Consider the following 17,278-nt stretch of genomic DNA (forward strand, 5'->3'; position numbering starts at 1 on the left):
CTTTGCAAATCAGGTTCCCTTAAGGTGTCAGTTGGGCAGCCAAAGTCACTAGTCACTTTGAAGAAAAAAAAAAGTCAAACCGTCTATTCTTATACATACAACCCTTACACCTATCACTGAATTTCTCTGTAATGAAATTAAGTACCAGTGTCTCTAGATGTTGCATAAATAGGATAGGTCTATTCTACAACCAATGTCTATAAGACTTACAGCATGCATTTCCTTTAAAGGCTGTTAGAAAGGCATTGTTTTGCAGTATTTTTCAGTTTGTGCAGTGCACCTCCTATGCATCTAATCACATGAACTAAACTTTTGAAACCAAACAAAATGCCTGCTCCAGAATGCCTCATGCTGCAGGGACTCCATGGAATGATCTCACTCTGCTTCCCACTCTGTCTGAGCTGAAAAGTAACGTATGGTTGGTTTGATTTTCTATCACTCAAACATAGGACTTCACTTCTTGAACAATTTTTTTTTCCAGTTGGGAAGCTCCCATCTTCTCTGTGCTCATCACAGCTGTATGAGTGAACAGCGGATTCAAATATTATCCTGGGTTCCAAGTCCCCTGATTTTGGTGGATTTATAATCTTACTGTCCCCTGTTCCTTTTTTGAAAAACCTTCATAACTTAAAGGGGGCGAAACGACTGACTGCACAGGAGAAACAGTGTATTTCACAGTACCTTATATACTCAGGCTAATCAGACAAAAAAAACTTCAGTTTTTAATCTTTTCTGGTTCTAGTCGTTCTAGCTATTTCTTGTGACTCTTGTAGGTACACTACCATATCAAATTTAGCACCAAATTTAGGCCTTGACACTGAAAATACTTATGCATGTGAGTGGCCCCATTAAGTTCCCACTCCTCCATTTTTGTAATAAGCTCCTAAAAAACCTTAGGTACGCAGAAACGATGACACCTTAAACTTCCAGCAGAAAAAGGTTAACATTCAGGGGAATATTTAGAAGCCAAATGTTGCAGCTTGATGCTACAGTGCCTGAGAACCCGACGGTGAAACTGATAGGTCTAGTTCTCTTGCCTAAGAGGAGAGAGACACAGGAAGCACACCAACAACACATGATGTGAAAAAGAAACCTGATTTAGTCAAGCTGGAAGATTTTTGCAATCCAGCTCCTTATGCCTGCAATCAGTGATAGACTGAAGGTCAGATTTTCAAAAAGAGATCAGTACATTGGGTGCACAATATGGGCTGAGTACTTCTGGCTAACTGGAAACTGCTTTCTTGGAAAAAAACTGGCCCTACATGTCCAGGCCGAGGCTTAGAAATGTCCCTGTGTTGGCTCTGATATTAAAGATCACAGTAGTCAATATCCATATTAGACCAACCTGTTTTTTCAACAGCCAAAAAAGTAATTACTTGAGATTGGAAATACTGTACAGAGGCCTCACAATTATTAATTTGTCTCTCCATCCGCAAGGAGAAGCATCAAAAGGAACGGACTGTCTAGCATTTTCTGTGTGCGATCCCCTCTGCTTGCGATTCTTAGACACAAACTCTGACTACTGCACATTTCAACTGAATGATGGGCATGCAGCTAGAACTAGTCAAATGAAGGGAGGAAAATAACCTACAAATGGCCAAGAAATGCTAACATTAATTGGATAAATTCTTCACAGATCATTCAACCAGCATCAGAACTCAGCCTCAGGTATTTGCCTAATTTGATTCCATTTAAGGCTGCCGGCTTACAATAAATCTCCTAATTTGCTCTGCAGCCTTGGTTTGCCACTACAGCACACATTTATTCTGGGTGACTGAGGAATTGCTACATAGGTACAAAGTGTCAGATATAACTGGACCAGTTACATACACGTTTTTATCCCTTGTTCATCCTTAATAAACACGTCAAGGAAAAAAAGTGCTGTTTCCCAATTGATATAACATGCGGTACAGCCCCTTGTGTGCGGGTATATCATTCTCCTTGGCCTGACCTAAAGTTTTTGGAGTTGTCACAAGCATGAAAATACCCGAAGCTGCAAGCTCAGTTGCAGTGGAAGCCACTGTTGCAGTCTGGTCATGTGCACTCGCTCTGTGCATTGGCCGGAGTGGGACACAGAGATAAAAGCCTCTGTCGCTCCTAGCAAGTGACTGCCCATTTCTGCTGGGATTTCAGGGGGTCGTAGTGGGTTCCTGTGATTGTGGGCACCTTCCATTTCCCCCTCCCCCTTATATGCCCCTCTTTAACAATAATAACTTTCTGACCAATCCTCTTTTTGGGCTCATGTTTAGCCTTGGCCTCAGCACAAAGGTGACACTTTTGTTTTGGGGGGAAAACATTGGAGGGGGGCTGGCGGTGGTGGCAGATCCCTTCTGCCACTTCAGTTAGACCCGGGTACAGTCACTTCTCCCATTGGATCAACTTAAAGCTACTGTTGCTACTCACACACAATGTGCTCTCACTGAGGTGGAATCGCCCAATCCTCCAGTTTAAGGGCAGCAGGATGGGGCCCTATATATGATTCTTTTTTTGTTTTGTTTTGTTTTGTTTTTTTACTAATGGAGAAAAAAATATACTTAGCCCAGCTTCTGGATTTAGAACCATTTCAGAACCACCTTTCTTTTAAGAGGTCAGTTACAAAGCTGCTGTTCTTTCATGCCCCGTATTCACACTAAAGCACACAACATCACCCATTCCCGTGTGTAACGTCCCCTCTGTCTTATATCCAAAAGCCTAACTTGAAAGGTGGCCTTCTGAAGACAGTGTCTTCCTGTGTCCTGCCCAGGGAACTGGGTCCTTCCATGCTTTTCTCCAGCCCCTGCCTGGTCCTAATGTCCAGGAACTCACTTCTGGGAACATCTGGGCCTTTTCATGGAAAATTGCCCTGCTGTAGCCAGTGCAGCTCTAAGGGGTAGGTCACCTATACACTGCTGCAAACCCAAGGCCACTGAACTCAGGCTTGGCATATGAGAGCAGCCCCAGGGCTGCTCTAACCCCCAGCTGCCTGTGTCCCCCAGGAGCCTTTCCAGCAGTTAGGGATTGACTGGAGATTCACGCCCCTTTTACCTAGCCATGTCCCTGCCCCAGCCCCTCCGCCAGCCTTACCCAGAGTGAGTGGTGTGCTATCACACAAGTAGCCTCACTTACTCCCATAGGCTACTTGCCAAGTAAGGTACCACTCGGGGTGTGTGTGAAGAAGGTGGAAGCTGGCACCCTAGGACAATGCCCAGTCGGATACTGGTGATGGGCCCAGAACAGGACCCCACCTCCACTTTCTCTCTCTACCCCTGCCTTTCAAAAAGCTTGGCCATGGATGGGAGCTCCTCAGCCCAGGCTCATGTCTGCTGTTTCAGGGACAGGACATTATGTATAGCGCATTATTTCTCTGGGGTGAACTCACTTGTCTCAGCAGAGTTAAACCGCAGCAGATATTATTGCTGTTCTGCAACCTCATTCCCTAATCCTGTCTTACCTGCCTAAACCAAGAGTAACAGTTGTCCTGTTAAAGCAAAATAAACAAAGCCATGAATAAACATGTTACAGGATAACTAAATGCCAGCTAACGAGAGGCAGAATTAAACAGACTGCAGAATGGAAGTGTGCTTTTTGGGACATCACGCCAGAGCAGGGCAACCATCTGGGATCAGAGTGGATCCAGCATCCAAACCACCGGTTAAAGCCAGCAGGGACTAGAGAAACTAAATTTGTGTAAGCTAAGATGAGAAGGGTTGGAGGAGAAGGGAAAAGTGGAGCGGGGCGGGGGGAGGGGGACGACAATTCCCAGTGTGTGAGAGACCCCAGCTAACTAGCTGAGTTCCAAAAATTGCCCAAGAAAGTCATCATCTCGGGAAACTCCTCTATGGCTGGGGGATATTTTCGAGCCCTTGTGGAGAAGGCCAGAAGGTGGGCTGTGTCTACACTTGGAGCTAGGGGGTGATTCCCAGCTGAGCAGCCATATTTGCACTAGCTCACTAAGAACAGTAGCGTAGCCGGGTAGCGTGGGCAGTGGCAGCAAAGGTGAGCTGCCCCGAGCACAAACCCAACTGAACCCCATAGATACGTACTCAGGGCACCTAGCCTGTACCGCCACTTGCTGCCCACTCTACCCAGGCTCTGCTACTATTTTTAGTGTGTGTGTCCTTGAGCTGGGAATCACACCCTCCGCCCCAGATATAGCCAGGGTGAGACGCCCTTAGAGCTGTCACCGGTATCGACACAGGGGACCAGCTAGAGCTGTGGGAATAACTGATTTTTAAGCTCACTGTCAGTTCTCAAAAAATCAAAACAAAATGGTTTTGGATCAAAAGAAATCCTTTGTCGGTCAAAAGTGAAACATTTTGTTTAGATTTTGAGCTTGCTTTTTTTTTTTTTTAACATTTTATCTATTTTTAAAAATAAAATGGAAGGCAATTCCTAAAAGAAAGGTCATTTAGAATCAAAACACTGAAATGTTTCAATTTTTTCTGATTTTTTTCTTTCAACAGACACAGTGTGTGAATCAAACCTGAATTTTCAAAATGTTCCAGTCAACCCGAATCTGGATTCCTCCCATCCCTCTCCCCCCTCCCCGCCAAAAGCTTTGGTCAAAATATTTTGCCCAGCTCTTGAGTGCAAGCTAAAACCCCCAACCCACACTTCTGAATTCCAGGTTCTGGGGTTCTCTCTCTTGAATCTAAGACCAGTAACTTCTAGTCTGCACCATAACAGCACCAAAGAGTTGCAGTGAGCACAGGGTACAGATGGAATTTCAGCTTGGACTTTGAATTTTCTGGCTGCTGTGGGGGGTTTTAAAAAATACCCTGAAGTGTTTGGAAAACATCTGTTAATTCCTTCCTCCCGAGTTAGTATACGGTCCTCTGGAGGGATACAGCTGCTTAAGGGTTATGAGATGCACAGCAACCATTTTTGCTCTGCACTACCATTAGACTATTCTACAGTATAGCATCGCTGAAGAATACATGACATGCAGCAGTAAATGATGGGTATTATTGTTAGTCTCTACTGCCATAACCACTGCATTAGCCCTATGGCATGCTGGGGGCTGCACCAAGAGCCTCTGTTCTGAAATGCCAGACCTGTAGGTTAAATACACCCTCCCGCTCCACTCTAGCCATGCTCCCCTCCCCACCACTCCCTTTGTCTTCTGCACCCACTCCCAGCTTTGTACTCGCATTTATGCTGCTTTGGATGCCTGGAGCAGCCTTCTAGCTAATGTGAAGCGAGCTCCCTCAGTGAGGATGGGGAAGAAATTGCTCACTTGCTTTTAGTGCTGACAGGCCTGAAGGTAGGAAGGCTCTGGGGTGCTGCGTAGAGGCAGGAAAAATGCAAATCGGGACATCCCAGGGGTCTTCCCACAGCAATTTTTGGAATAAGAAATGCCATTTCCTGCGGTTTAGATTTAGACTTTCAGTGGGGGAGGAAACAGCCTCCCTGGAACCCCAGCTGCCGCTCATCTGGCATTCTGCACGTCAGCAGCAGCAAATTATGTTCTATTAAATCAAACTCGCTTCTGCCTAAAAATAGCTCCCCTAGGAGTGTTACAAATAACATCTGATTACTCTAGCTGGAAGAGAGGAGAGGAAAACAATTCCTCTTCCCCCCCTTCCCCCTTCCCCCGCCCCAGATCTGCTTTGGGCATTTGAGAGCATAGGGAGCAGTTTTCTGCAGTCAGTCCCCTTCCCCGTGGGCATGGGTCTTTCACGCACAGCGACAGCAAATCAACTCTGAAAACCAGCAACATGGGCTTGTAAGGCTACAAACCACTGGCTGGGGATTGGGGTGGTGGTGAGTGGGCCAGGGGGAGTTTAGTACCTGGAACTGAACTTGCTTCGTGAAACTGATGAGTTTTTAAATTAACAGTGTCCCCTCAAAGCATCAGCATGCTCTGAGACACTTGGTCCACCCCTGCATTTCCCATCAGCCACAGAAAGCGTGTGACAAGACACCGAAAGCACAGCTGTGATGTGGGCTTGGGGGGGGGGGGGGATAAAATGGAGCAGATGATCACTTCTCCAAGGATAATGTAAGAACAACAGACTCCCAAGCCAACCTCCCAACCGGGTTTTCCTGCCCCCACACACATCTGTGGGTTTTGTATAATTCACTCCTTCCTGTCCCCTTGCTCCCCATCTCCTGCTGTCTCCTCATTTGCCCTTCCCATTCCGACCACTCTCGAAGGCCCTCGCACCATGTTATCACCTACACCTGGACCCCGTGGGCTGAACATGCTCCCAGGCCCAGAATCCCCACCCACCCACAGGGTGGCAGCGCTCTACACAAGATGCGAGGCAGAGGAGAACTGGGCACCGCGGGACAATACGCCCCTATGCTGTGGCCACTGTGTGCCAGCTATGTGGGTGCAATGTGGGCACACGGGGGGCCCTTGTGCACTCTCTGGTGAACCAGGCCCACCTCTACTCACTGTTCTTCTAGATCAGGGTTGGGGCACACTGGTGGGGGAGCTGCAGCTGCTCTGAGGACAAAGCGAGGGCTTTGGGCTGCAGGAACATCAGCAGTGCTCCTGACATTCCCATCTTGTGAAATAGTCACCCCCAGCCTCCTTATGGGACATGTGGAAAAGAATCACTCTTCATTTTACCCTTTATCTAATATGTCCTCATCTACTTTTTCCTGCCCTACCCTCCTGTTCCCATGAGGATCAGGTAGAGTGATAACAAGTTTCATCAACCCAGCCTCTGGTCTCAAGAGTTGTCTCCTGCTTTAGTGCCGTGTTGCTGCTTTGCCAAGCCTCAAATCTTACTAACCTCGACACAGCCCTGAAATAGAAGCTTTGGTGCTTGAGACTGGAGACGGACGGCAAGCATTTCCTCTTGCTAAGCCAGCTCTGCATACCAGCAGCACCAGCTCAACCCTGGTGTCATGGCTGAGAAGGGCCATCTGCAGGGTTCCCCAGGAGTGAGAACTCTTCAGAGTGAAAGTTGTACTCTCAGTCCCTTACTAGCCTGCTTCCAGGAGGAATTCAGCACTGCATGCTGAATTATTCAATCAGAGCCAGATACAGCAGGGCTCCAAAGGTGGAGTTTCCCTCAGATCTAAGGGAGGGGGTAGTGGGTCCTGTGGAGGAGACAGTGCTGTCTGCATCTGCTTTGATCCCTGTCTACTAGCACCACGGAGCAGCAGGAGTCACAATGCCCCTGGCTGCACCTTGGCAGCTGCAATGGGAGTTAATAGCTTTTTAGTCCTTCAATTTCTACAAGCACCAATAAGCTCCCATCCCATGGATGGAACACGTACTGCCCAGGGCCTCCACATGCTAATGGATGTCTCATCCCTACCCAGTGTGTTCCTCAGCCCACGCTCAATGGCCCATGAGGAGAGAGGGGGTTTGTAGCATGTCTGAAAGGCTAACCCCAGGGTTGGGATGGGGAAAAGGAGGAGCTCCATTTGAGCACCTCGGGTGCAGGCAGAGAGGCAATCCTCAGGGAACCAGCTCCCAAACCATTTAGGGCTTTCAAAACTAAAGTCAACAACCGAAATGCCATCCAGCAGCTGGCAAGCCGTGAGCGCTGGTCACAGCGTACGGGCCGTGCTGCCCTCCACTTGGACTGATTCTACACTAGCCCCTGTGTGAGCACAGCACATTCTCGGAATGCCAAAGACACAGGTAAGACAGGAAGAGTTGTGGGCAAGAGAAACGGTTTCTTGACCTCCCCAGGGACAGAGGGAAAAAGTGCTTTCAGCCACAGCTGCAGCCTGAACACCTGGGAGCAGCATCAGATCCAGTCAGACTCTATACTGGGTTGCAGCTATACTCCACCACCAGTCAGGGATGCCAATAGACCTTCAACCCTCTTCCCCAAGCCCAGAGAAGCAGGGCCTCGTTCTCCAGCCCCAGCGACACATCTGCAGAGAGAGTGAGATGTCACCCAAGAGTGGAGGTTACATGTGACTGCGATCTCTTAACTGTACACCCCTATCTCTGGACGCACCTCTCCATGCCTTTGTAATACGCACGGTGCCAAGCAGTGGAGAACCAGGCCCACTATCTCACCCTTGCCCAGACTACGTGTCAGCCGGCTAGCCCTCATCCAGTCTCCAGGAGTTGTTTGAGCCTGAAGGGTCACTCAACTTCAGATCCTGTTTCCCTATAGGAATTCTCAGGTTCAAAAGTGGCTGATGCCGCTGGTACAGGCCACTCCTAAGCTCCACCCCTCTAGCGCCTGTTCTCACACAACCTGGAGCTCAAGCGTGGAGAGCAATACAGCTTCCCCTCCAGAACCTGAGCCCCTTCTACTCGGAAGGTGGGGACTAGCTAGCTCTTCCATTTTTTCTTGGTGCTTCTGCTTTAAGAAGTCAACAGCAGAAAAAGCTGAAAGCAACCCCTGCCAATCACAACCAAGAATTAAAGGAAAGGCTTCAAAATCCAAAATCTTTAACATGATACCCCGATCACAAGCTAAAATCCACATGGCTGTGTCTGAAACAAGTTTGTAGACAATGGAAATCAAGTTACAGGTGGAGAAGGGAGAGGTAAAGAGGACTTCCTTTTATATGTAATGTACTATACGTGGGGAAAGGTGTTATGCTGAACACTGATCTTCCAATTCTTAACTGAAACATTAAAGCGGATCCTCAGTCAATGTCATAATTTCCTGAAGAGTTTGTTTCACAACAAGCCAGTACAATCTAATGTGGCTCTTGGACAAGCTGCCTTATCTTCACTAGCATTTTAACTCCAGTTAAGAACACACCTTTTCCCCTTGTAAAGACAAGGCCTCAGTCCCATACCCTCTGGGTCCCCAGGACTTGGCACTAACCAACAGACCTTGTAACCTCCTTAGTTTGATAACAAAGTACGCAATTGAAAATACACATCGGGAGGAGAATGTGCAACAAAGGCCCTGATGGGAGTTTGCACCCCAAATGTTGGCTACCTATGGCATGTTTGCCTCTTGATTAGTCCTATCAAGCGTGCACATCTTACTAACCCCACTTTTTAGTCCTGTGACTGGAGTGGTTAGTGGGCCACTTCACCTTAATGGTCTCTTACAATATGTGTTAACTCCTTACACTAAACAATCTCTTCCAACTTGCATTTAGCTATGACACTGAGTACCTTTCCCGGACCTGAAGAAGAGCTCCGTGTAGCTCAAAAGCTTGTCTTTCACCACCAGAAGTTCGTCCAATAAATGATATTCCCTCACCCACCTTATCTGTCTTTCAAAATGGTCGTAATTCTCCTGTTACAGCAAGAAGCAGGCAAGAAACTGCCTCATGCACCTGAGGTATGGTTGCCAACTCTCCAGGATTCTCCTAGAGTCTCCAGGAATTAAAGATTATGTTATGTGATGAAAACTCCAGGAATACAGCTAACCAAAATTGGCAACCCTAACCTGAGGCCTAATTAATCCTTAAGAGAACCACATTGGGGGGATTAATTGAACACCTAATTAAAAAAAAAACAACCTAATGTCAATGTCACGGTTCCTCCCCCACTCTGAACTCTAGGGTACAGATGTGGGGACCTGCATGAAAAACCTCCTAAGCTTATCTTTACCAGCTTAGGTCAAAACTTCCCCAAGGTACAAAATATTACACCTTGGACTGGCCGCTACCACCACCAAACTAATACTGGTTACTGGGGAAGAGCTGTTTGGACGCGTCCTTCCCCCCAAAATACTTCCCCAAAACCTTGCACCCCACTTCCTGGACAAGGTTTGGTAAAAAGCCTCACCAATTTGCCTAGGTGACTACAGACCCAGACCCTTGGATCTTAAGAACAATGAACAATCCTCCCAACACTTGCACCCCCCCTTTCCTGGGAAATGTTGGATAAAAAGCCTCACCAAATTGCATAGGTGACCACAGACCCAAACCCTTGGATCTGAGAACAATGAAAAAGCATTCAGTGTTTTACAAGAAGACTTTTAATAAAAAATAGAAGCAAATAGAAATAAAGAAATCCCCCCTGTAAAATCAGGATGGTAGATATCTTACAGGGTAATTAGATTCAAAAACATAGAGAACCCCTCTAGGCAAAACCTTAAGTTACAAAAAAGATACACAGACAGAAATAGTTATTCTATTCAGCACAATTCTTTTCTCAGCCATTTAAAGAAATCATAATCTAACACATACCTAGCTAGATTACTTACTAAAAGTTCTAAGACTCCATTCCTGTTCTGTCCCTGGCCAAGACGACTACAGACAGACACAGACCCTTTGTTTCTCTCCCTCCTCCCAGCTTTTGAAAGTATCTTGTCTCCTCATTGGTCATTTTGGTCAGGTGCCAGCGAGGTTACCTTTAGCTTCTTAACCCTTTACAGGTGAGAGGAGCTTTCCCCTGGCCAGGAGGGATTTCAAAGGGGTTTACCCTTCCCTTTATATTTATGACAGTCAACATGGTGGGTGGCTGGCAAAGCTTAGAATGTGCTGATGGGTTTTAAAAACTCAGTGTAGAAATCCTAGATCACAAAGGGTTTAATCAGAGCCTAAACCCTTTGAATGGTTTAATCAAAGCCTAGACCCTTTGAATGGCTTAAAAGTCTTTAATCATTTTCAGCATATGTGGGTCAGGCCCAAGCACTGTTCTTTGCTGTGGGGATTTCTGGATCAGATCACCTTCTGGGAAGGGGGAACCGAGCTCTGTTAGCTGTTGGGTTTTGTGCTCTACATCACAGGAAAAGACAGAAAACTTCACACAGACAAGGAAGCTGCTGCTTCCACTTACTAAGGGATCTGGTGTATGTCTGGTGTGGGTCAATCTCTCTGCCGACCCCCCTGCTGTTAACTTGTCCCATAGGGAACTCTAGTCTCACTTGCAACCTCTCATTCTTAAGCAGAAGCATACTGGGTCTCCTTCAGGAATGGCATTTTCCAGCTGGGAAGCCCCATCTTTCATGAAATCAATCTGTTTTCATGTCCTACTCTGAGGAGGCCCCTCAGGCAAGGGGTGGAGTATAAACCTTGCCTGGGCTCTCTCCTCTTCTCTGCAAAAAGCAAAACCCAGTCAAGTCATGCTCAAAATATTCGGTGCAATTACACGAGAACCAATTTTGAAGCCTGTCATTAACCTGACCACGAATTAATGAAGGCTCGGAGGGAGAAAACGCACTTCCTTTGCAGTTCTTCCTTCTCTGTTGCTAGTATCCATTCATGATGCTTTTTACTACACACCTCTGCCTCTCTTTACTACAAGTTCGCACAGCCTCCTAAAAAGCTGTCAACCTCTCCAGAGATGGAAGGGAGGATTCCCGAACAAGGCTTTATCCTTCGGGGGCTGCCCACCCCGAGGAGAATCAAATGGCAGCACATACAGCAGGTGCTGGAGAGGGAGCGGAAGGCAGCAGACCGGATAAATAGGTTCAGCGTCTCTAAGAGTATATCTGCACTGCAAATGAAGGCATGACTGCAGCACAGCTGAGCTGGGCGGACCCATGCTAGCTCTCATCTAGCTGGCATTGGTAACACCGGTAGAGTGAATGTGATGGCACAGAATTCGGCAAAGGCTAGCAACTGGAGCTCAACCCGGGGACCTGAGCAGACTTGAGTGCCTGCACTACGTAGTGATCTGCATTTGGCTCAACTTCTCCCTCCCCAAAACCAGCGTTACGAACGGCTGACCTGCTAGCCCACTATACAAGACGTGCTGACATCTCAGTGTGTTAGACAGACACCTCTTGCCTGTCCTCCTGCGTCCCACTCCATGGGGAGGATTATACACCGTCGTGTGACATTCACACCCACCTACCCCGTGCATGCCCTTGAGCTCACTCCGGGCCCTTGCTGGGATCCCTTCCTGTGCACACTTCCCTCCACACCAGACCTAGGCCTGGGCCCCTTTTGCTCAGTTCATCCACTGAAAGAGAAACAGAGGTGACCTTCCTCACATGGATGGGTCATGGGGCTGGCAGAGACCCTCCCATCCCATCCCAGGTCTCGGTCCCAGACACACCTTTGCAGCAGCTGCTGGCACAAGTTCTGTGCAGGTGGAAGTTGATCAAGACTGGGAGGAGGCATGGCTGGGGCAGTGCTGAGCCCCAAGGATGGCCAAGAGATGCCTCTGCAACAGGCCATGGAATCTGCACAAACAGAGCCTGGCCCCCCTGAATCAGGGAGGAAGAAGCTGCTTCCCGTTCCTCCCCATCCTGGCACCAGCACCAGTGCAGAGATGAGCCTGGCCCTGAGTGAGCATGTGGAAAAGCTGCCAGGCAGCCTCTGACTGCTGCAGAGAGGCTCTGATGGCACAGAGTAACCAGGCGCTAGCTCAGTTTAAGCCTCAGTAAATAACAATCATTCGTAGCGCTGCAGCCCTCTGCATTTACATCCTCAGATGCTGCGCTAACGAATGGTGTTTGCAAACTGAGGGCCAGCTCCTCCGCTGGTGTCAATCAAAGTAGCTCTATGGTCAATGGGCCAAATGACCTGAAAAGTTAGTACTCCCTGATGGGAATAAGGGGGAAACCCTCTAGCTGTGGTTGACGGACTGTGAGGGTTGACAGACTGTGCTTCTGAAGAACATGGGAATCAGAAGACTCAGTCTTGGTGTTAGGGGCTTATTCCTTCACCCGCTCACTTCCCTGGTCCTTCTCGCATGAACAGAGAGCAACAATACCCCAAGTCCAAAGGTGCAAACAATTCGATGTCACCACAGAGCCTTGCCTGTGTCCCTGTTCCCATTCCCTGTTCCCATTCCCCCCCTTTTAGCAAAACATGATTCCAATTCCCCCACCCCCATTCCCTGTTCCCATTCTCCCCCTTTCTTCCTGTTTGACTGCAGACTATATAGTAAAACTTGAGTTCAGCTTAGCTATACCTTAACCAATCATTTTACTGAAATTTAACTAACCAATCCTAACATATTGTAACATAATTATTTAACCAATTATATCCCACCACCTTAATTAGTTTACACCCAGCAAAATTAATTATACAGCAGATAGAAAGAATCACAGAACCAGACAGAGATTATACAGACAAACAATAGGGAAATGGGGACTACAGTGATAGAACAACAAAGAAATGAGGATTTCACATCCCAGCTATTGATAAGTGAGTTCTTGCCAGACAGGATGCTATCAAACTAATTTCCTTTTACATCTTCTAGGCACTTCCCTTTCTCTGGAGGTGATAGGCATTATCAGGTCAGGATTTGTATTCCTAACAGCCCAATAGCACCTTATTTCAATGTGACTAGTTTGGAATGTGAGGATGTGACCGTTCGCTTCCCAGCTTATGGCTGCCTCTGCTGCTTAGCCAAAGACCTTAGCCTAAGAACAGGGCCTCAGACTGTCACAGTGAGAAAAGGCCTTATTCAGTCGGACAGTGATTTTGAGTCTTTCTTTTATACCTCTATAACTAGCTAAATGATAAAGATATATCTACATTCTTAAAGTATAGGCCTTTGCAGACAGGCCTGAATATCTATATCCTAACACTCAGCACATAACTCAGTGTGACCCAGAGTTGTGGAGAGAACACGAGACACAAGTTCCCAGGCCTGCAGCACAATTGCTGAGCAGTGAGGTTACTCCTGTCTGACAGGTGCATCACACCAGCTTGAGATGCCAATGTATGCTCCACCCTCCAATTACAAACACAAAGAGCGGGCGTCCCCATCTCCAGCTTAGTGCCAGATACTGTGACGGACCAATGTACGGCTTTCTCCGCCTGGCTCCCACCGGACATAGCAGACAATAAGCAGACCTGCACAGCGTGCCTGCTGAACAGTGCGGTTTCCAAAGACACCATAAAATGAGACTACCTGAAACCACTGGGTGTGTGCTCAGCAGGGCTCAGCTATGCTGCTGCTGCTGCTCCCCCTGCCACCACGGCTGCGCTGCTCTGTGTACTCACACTAGCTCACTGAGAGCTAGCACAAGTATGCGTACATGTGCTGGGGATATCAGACCCCCACCTTGTAGCACTGGCATCCTGTCTATGGGGTTTTTTAAGAAAAACGAGCCAAGTATTCCGACAATGCGTTCAGGCACTGCAAAGCCCATTTAGCTACCAAGACCTAGTGGGGTCTTTTCCCCGCTCGTGCATCAGATTTCAATACTTCTTTATTAATTTATTGTGGGCCTCATCCCACCTGGAATTCTCAGCTCCCAGGGTGTGCGTGACGAGGCGGAAAGGTGCTCCCTCCATCTCAGGGCGTAAGAAGTTACGAGCAGAGCCCAAGTGCGTTGCTCGTCGCACGGGTGATCTGGGGGTGGACTATCAAAGCAAAGGGAAGCTGGCACCATAGGGGCTCCCTAGATGGAATGGCCTGTCCTCCTCCCAGCTCACTGAAAGCTGGATAGGCCTCTCTGGGGGTTGTTCCCAAGTGTTCGGAGTTGTGTTGCTCTAAGACACAAGACTCAAACTGACCCAGAGTGGGGGCTGCACTTACCAGCCCTGACTGGTGCTTCGGCCTATTGGTTTACAGGGAATTTTCAAGACTGGCAGTTCAGAAAAAGGCATTGTTACTTAAACAGAGCACAATTGATATCAGACAATTGATATCAGATATGTATTGTGACATACAATAAACACAGATCTGCCCAATGCCATTGAAGTCACCTGTAAAAGTACTTGTCCGTCCGTCCGTCCCACACCCCCCACGCCGCCGCAGTGGCACTGCTTTCCACTGCTAGGGCCAATCCTGTTCTGACGATAGGTCTAAGGTTCCCAGGTGCACACCTACCCCCTTTGGGCTAATGAACCCAAGGACTGAGACTTCCAACAGCAGGGACAGAGGAGGGTCAGTGTGGCTAACCTCCTGGCACTGTCAGAAAGCTCAGCGCACACAGCACCCTACTGACCTTCCTGCTTTTCCCTTTTTACATAATAGTTTTGTCAGCCTGCCATAGGAACAGACTGGATTAGACTAGGTTTCTATGTAGACCAGTCTCTGCTGTCTGGTACTGGATGCTTCACAGGACCCTGCTGTAGTCAATTAGTGAAAGTTTTCCTCCTAATCCTCATTAATTTGAGATTGGCTCAGGCTCTGAATCAAGAAAGCTTACAACTCTCCAAAACTTAAAAAAAAGTCTACATGGACAACAAGAACTTCCAGAGTCATCCATAGTAAATGTCCAATCCTTTTTTAAAATCCTGCCATGCTCTTGGTCTCAATGGTATCTTGTGGCAATGAGTTCCACGGGGTAACTGTGCCTTGTGTGAAAAGGTGTTCCTCTTTATTAGTTTTGAATTTACCATCTTTTGATTTCATTATGAGACAAGGTAAGGACAAATTTCTAATCAACCTCCTCCAACCCAGTCATTATTTTATATACTGTCATATCCCATCTCATGCTTCTCCTCTAACATAAACAGCCCCAGTATTTTTCACGTAAGTAGAAAGAAGCCAAAGGGGATTGCCTGAAATCACAGCCCAGCCAGTGGCTGTGTCTTCACTAGGGATAAAGGTGCATACTTAGCCCAAGTACTTAGGTAATTCGGCTTAACAGTGCATGGTAAAGTGTAAGAGTAGACAAGGCAGCTTGTAGTTTCCACATGGGTTAGCAGGTCCAGTTAAAGATTATGTATGAGCTTCGTCTCTAACTTGACCCGCTAACTCATGTGAAAACTGCAAGCTGCCTTGTCTTCACTACCATTTTAACTCAAGTTAAGAACACACCTTTTCCCCTTGTGAAGACAGGGCCTCAGTCCCAAACCCTCTGGGTCCCCAGGACTAGGCACTAACCAACAGACCTCGTAACCTCCTTAGTTTGATACCAAAGTATGCAAACAAAAGTACACATTGGGAGGAGAATGTTCAGCAAAGGCCCTGATGATAGTTTGCGCCCCAAATATTGACTAACTGTGGTGTGTTTGCCTCTCGATTAGTCCTATCAAGTATGCACATCTTACAAGTCAAAATAGGCTTATTCTACCTGCTAGCCCTACACCTTCAGCCTGGGTGCTGAGAGTCAAGCTGGTTTCTTTCCATCTTGCATATCACTGCCAGTAATAAAGGTTCTGCAGGCTAAACGAAGCCTTCAGTGACACTGAGCTGCCCCTACTGTCTTCAGAGTTTGCTTTCTTTGATAGCTCGTAACCCTGTTGCCTGCAATCAGTGGGACAGACAGGGGCTTAGGAGACAATTCTGATGCTGATGCATGAGACGGACAGTAACGCTCAGCTCTCTCCTTCGGAGCTGTGCTGGCTCTGCTGTGCAAACAGGAGCACAACGGAAGGAAAACTTTTGTCCCTAAAATGAGCAAAGGCAACTAAGGACCATCAGAGGGAGGCTGGTTTGGTTTAAAAAAGAAGATTCTATTTTTACACAGTCCTTTTTTAAGAGAACAACTGAGCTTAAATAAAAAGAGGTTGATAATCCGTGGGAAGCAGGACTTATTGGGGGCTTTTCTCCTTCTCCCTCGCTGCCCCCACACAATGACCCATGCTCAGGATGGCCAGCAGCACCCATTTCTTTCCGGGTGAGCTTTTGAGGCAGGATCAGAAGGGCATATTGAGGTGGGCACAGTTGGAATTCAATCGAATCCCCCATCCTGTGCTCCCCAGCCCAGCCAGCTGCAGTTGTGGGGGATCCAGTATTCTCATTTATCACTGAGTTCTACTGCAGACCAGCTCCGCACAATGAGCCAGCAGCTCAGCTCCCTTATCACAAACTGAATCACAAACAATCGTTAAGTAAAACCAGGCAGCAGCGTTTGTCTTTTAACTGAGCAAGCAGCTCCAAGGAACCCCCCGGGGTGAGTGCAGCTAGACACAGAATGCATGGACACTGTCATTCCCAGTTCAGCCTTACCTCTTAGCACCATGCAGGCTGCCCCAGGCTTTTCCTTCTTCTAGTTTATTCCCTTGGTTGGGAGGATAGAAAAACAAACCTTTGGAAAACCCATCCTGCCCTCTGTGCGCTTGGCCCTTGTAATCCAGAAGGGTTAGATGTGGCTGGCAGGAAAAGGGTTGCTTGGGGCAGGAGATTGGTGGAGTGGTGTCTATTTTCTTCCCCAATCCTCCTGTCTATGTTGTTCTGGGATGGAGCTTGTCTTCAGTGGCAGCTGCTGTCTCTGCTGGTCTGAGCACTTGCCCGCTCAGCCTGCTAGCTCCAGCTACCCCTGTTAAGGTGGATCTGAAGCCATCAGCTGCAGAATTGTTATTTTTCTGCCGGTCCTGCTCAGCCTCCCTGCCTCGGACAACACACTTGTTCTGCCTGCTCAGTGTGAATGGAGCAGAGACACAAGAAGAAAGAGGAGGAGCTGGGGAAAACAGCCATGCGTTTGTTTAACCCTTCTCTCGCTCTTTCTGTCCTGACTGTTTGGGTTCTTCACACTGAGGGATAAGCGCAGCCAGCCAGAAAGTGATCCATCACCTAGCAATGTCCTCGCAGTACTTGTTCTGCCCAAAACTC

At 47.7% G+C, this 17,278-nt stretch overlaps 1 protein-coding gene across 2 annotated transcripts in view; it reads right to left on the reverse strand.

Moving 5' to 3' along the window:
* DGKG (diacylglycerol kinase gamma) overlaps positions 1 to 17,067 on the reverse strand; it is a 141,922-nt gene extending 124,855 nt beyond the window's left edge. For both annotated transcript variants that reach the window (XM_073360314.2, XM_073360312.2), the window contains exon 1: positions 16,676 to 17,067. In XM_073360314.2, coding sequence (XP_073216415.1) covers positions 16,676 to 16,688 — 13 coding nt within the window. In that variant the 5' untranslated portion in view covers positions 16,689 to 17,067. The remainder of the gene's footprint in view (positions 1 to 16,675) is intronic.
* Positions 17,068 to 17,278: the final 211 nt, after the last annotated feature.

Source organism: Lepidochelys kempii, chromosome 9 (assembly GCF_965140285.1).
Source record: "Lepidochelys kempii isolate rLepKem1 chromosome 9, rLepKem1.hap1, whole genome shotgun sequence".
NCBI classification, from domain to species: domain Eukaryota; kingdom Metazoa; phylum Chordata; order Testudines; family Cheloniidae; genus Lepidochelys; species Lepidochelys kempii.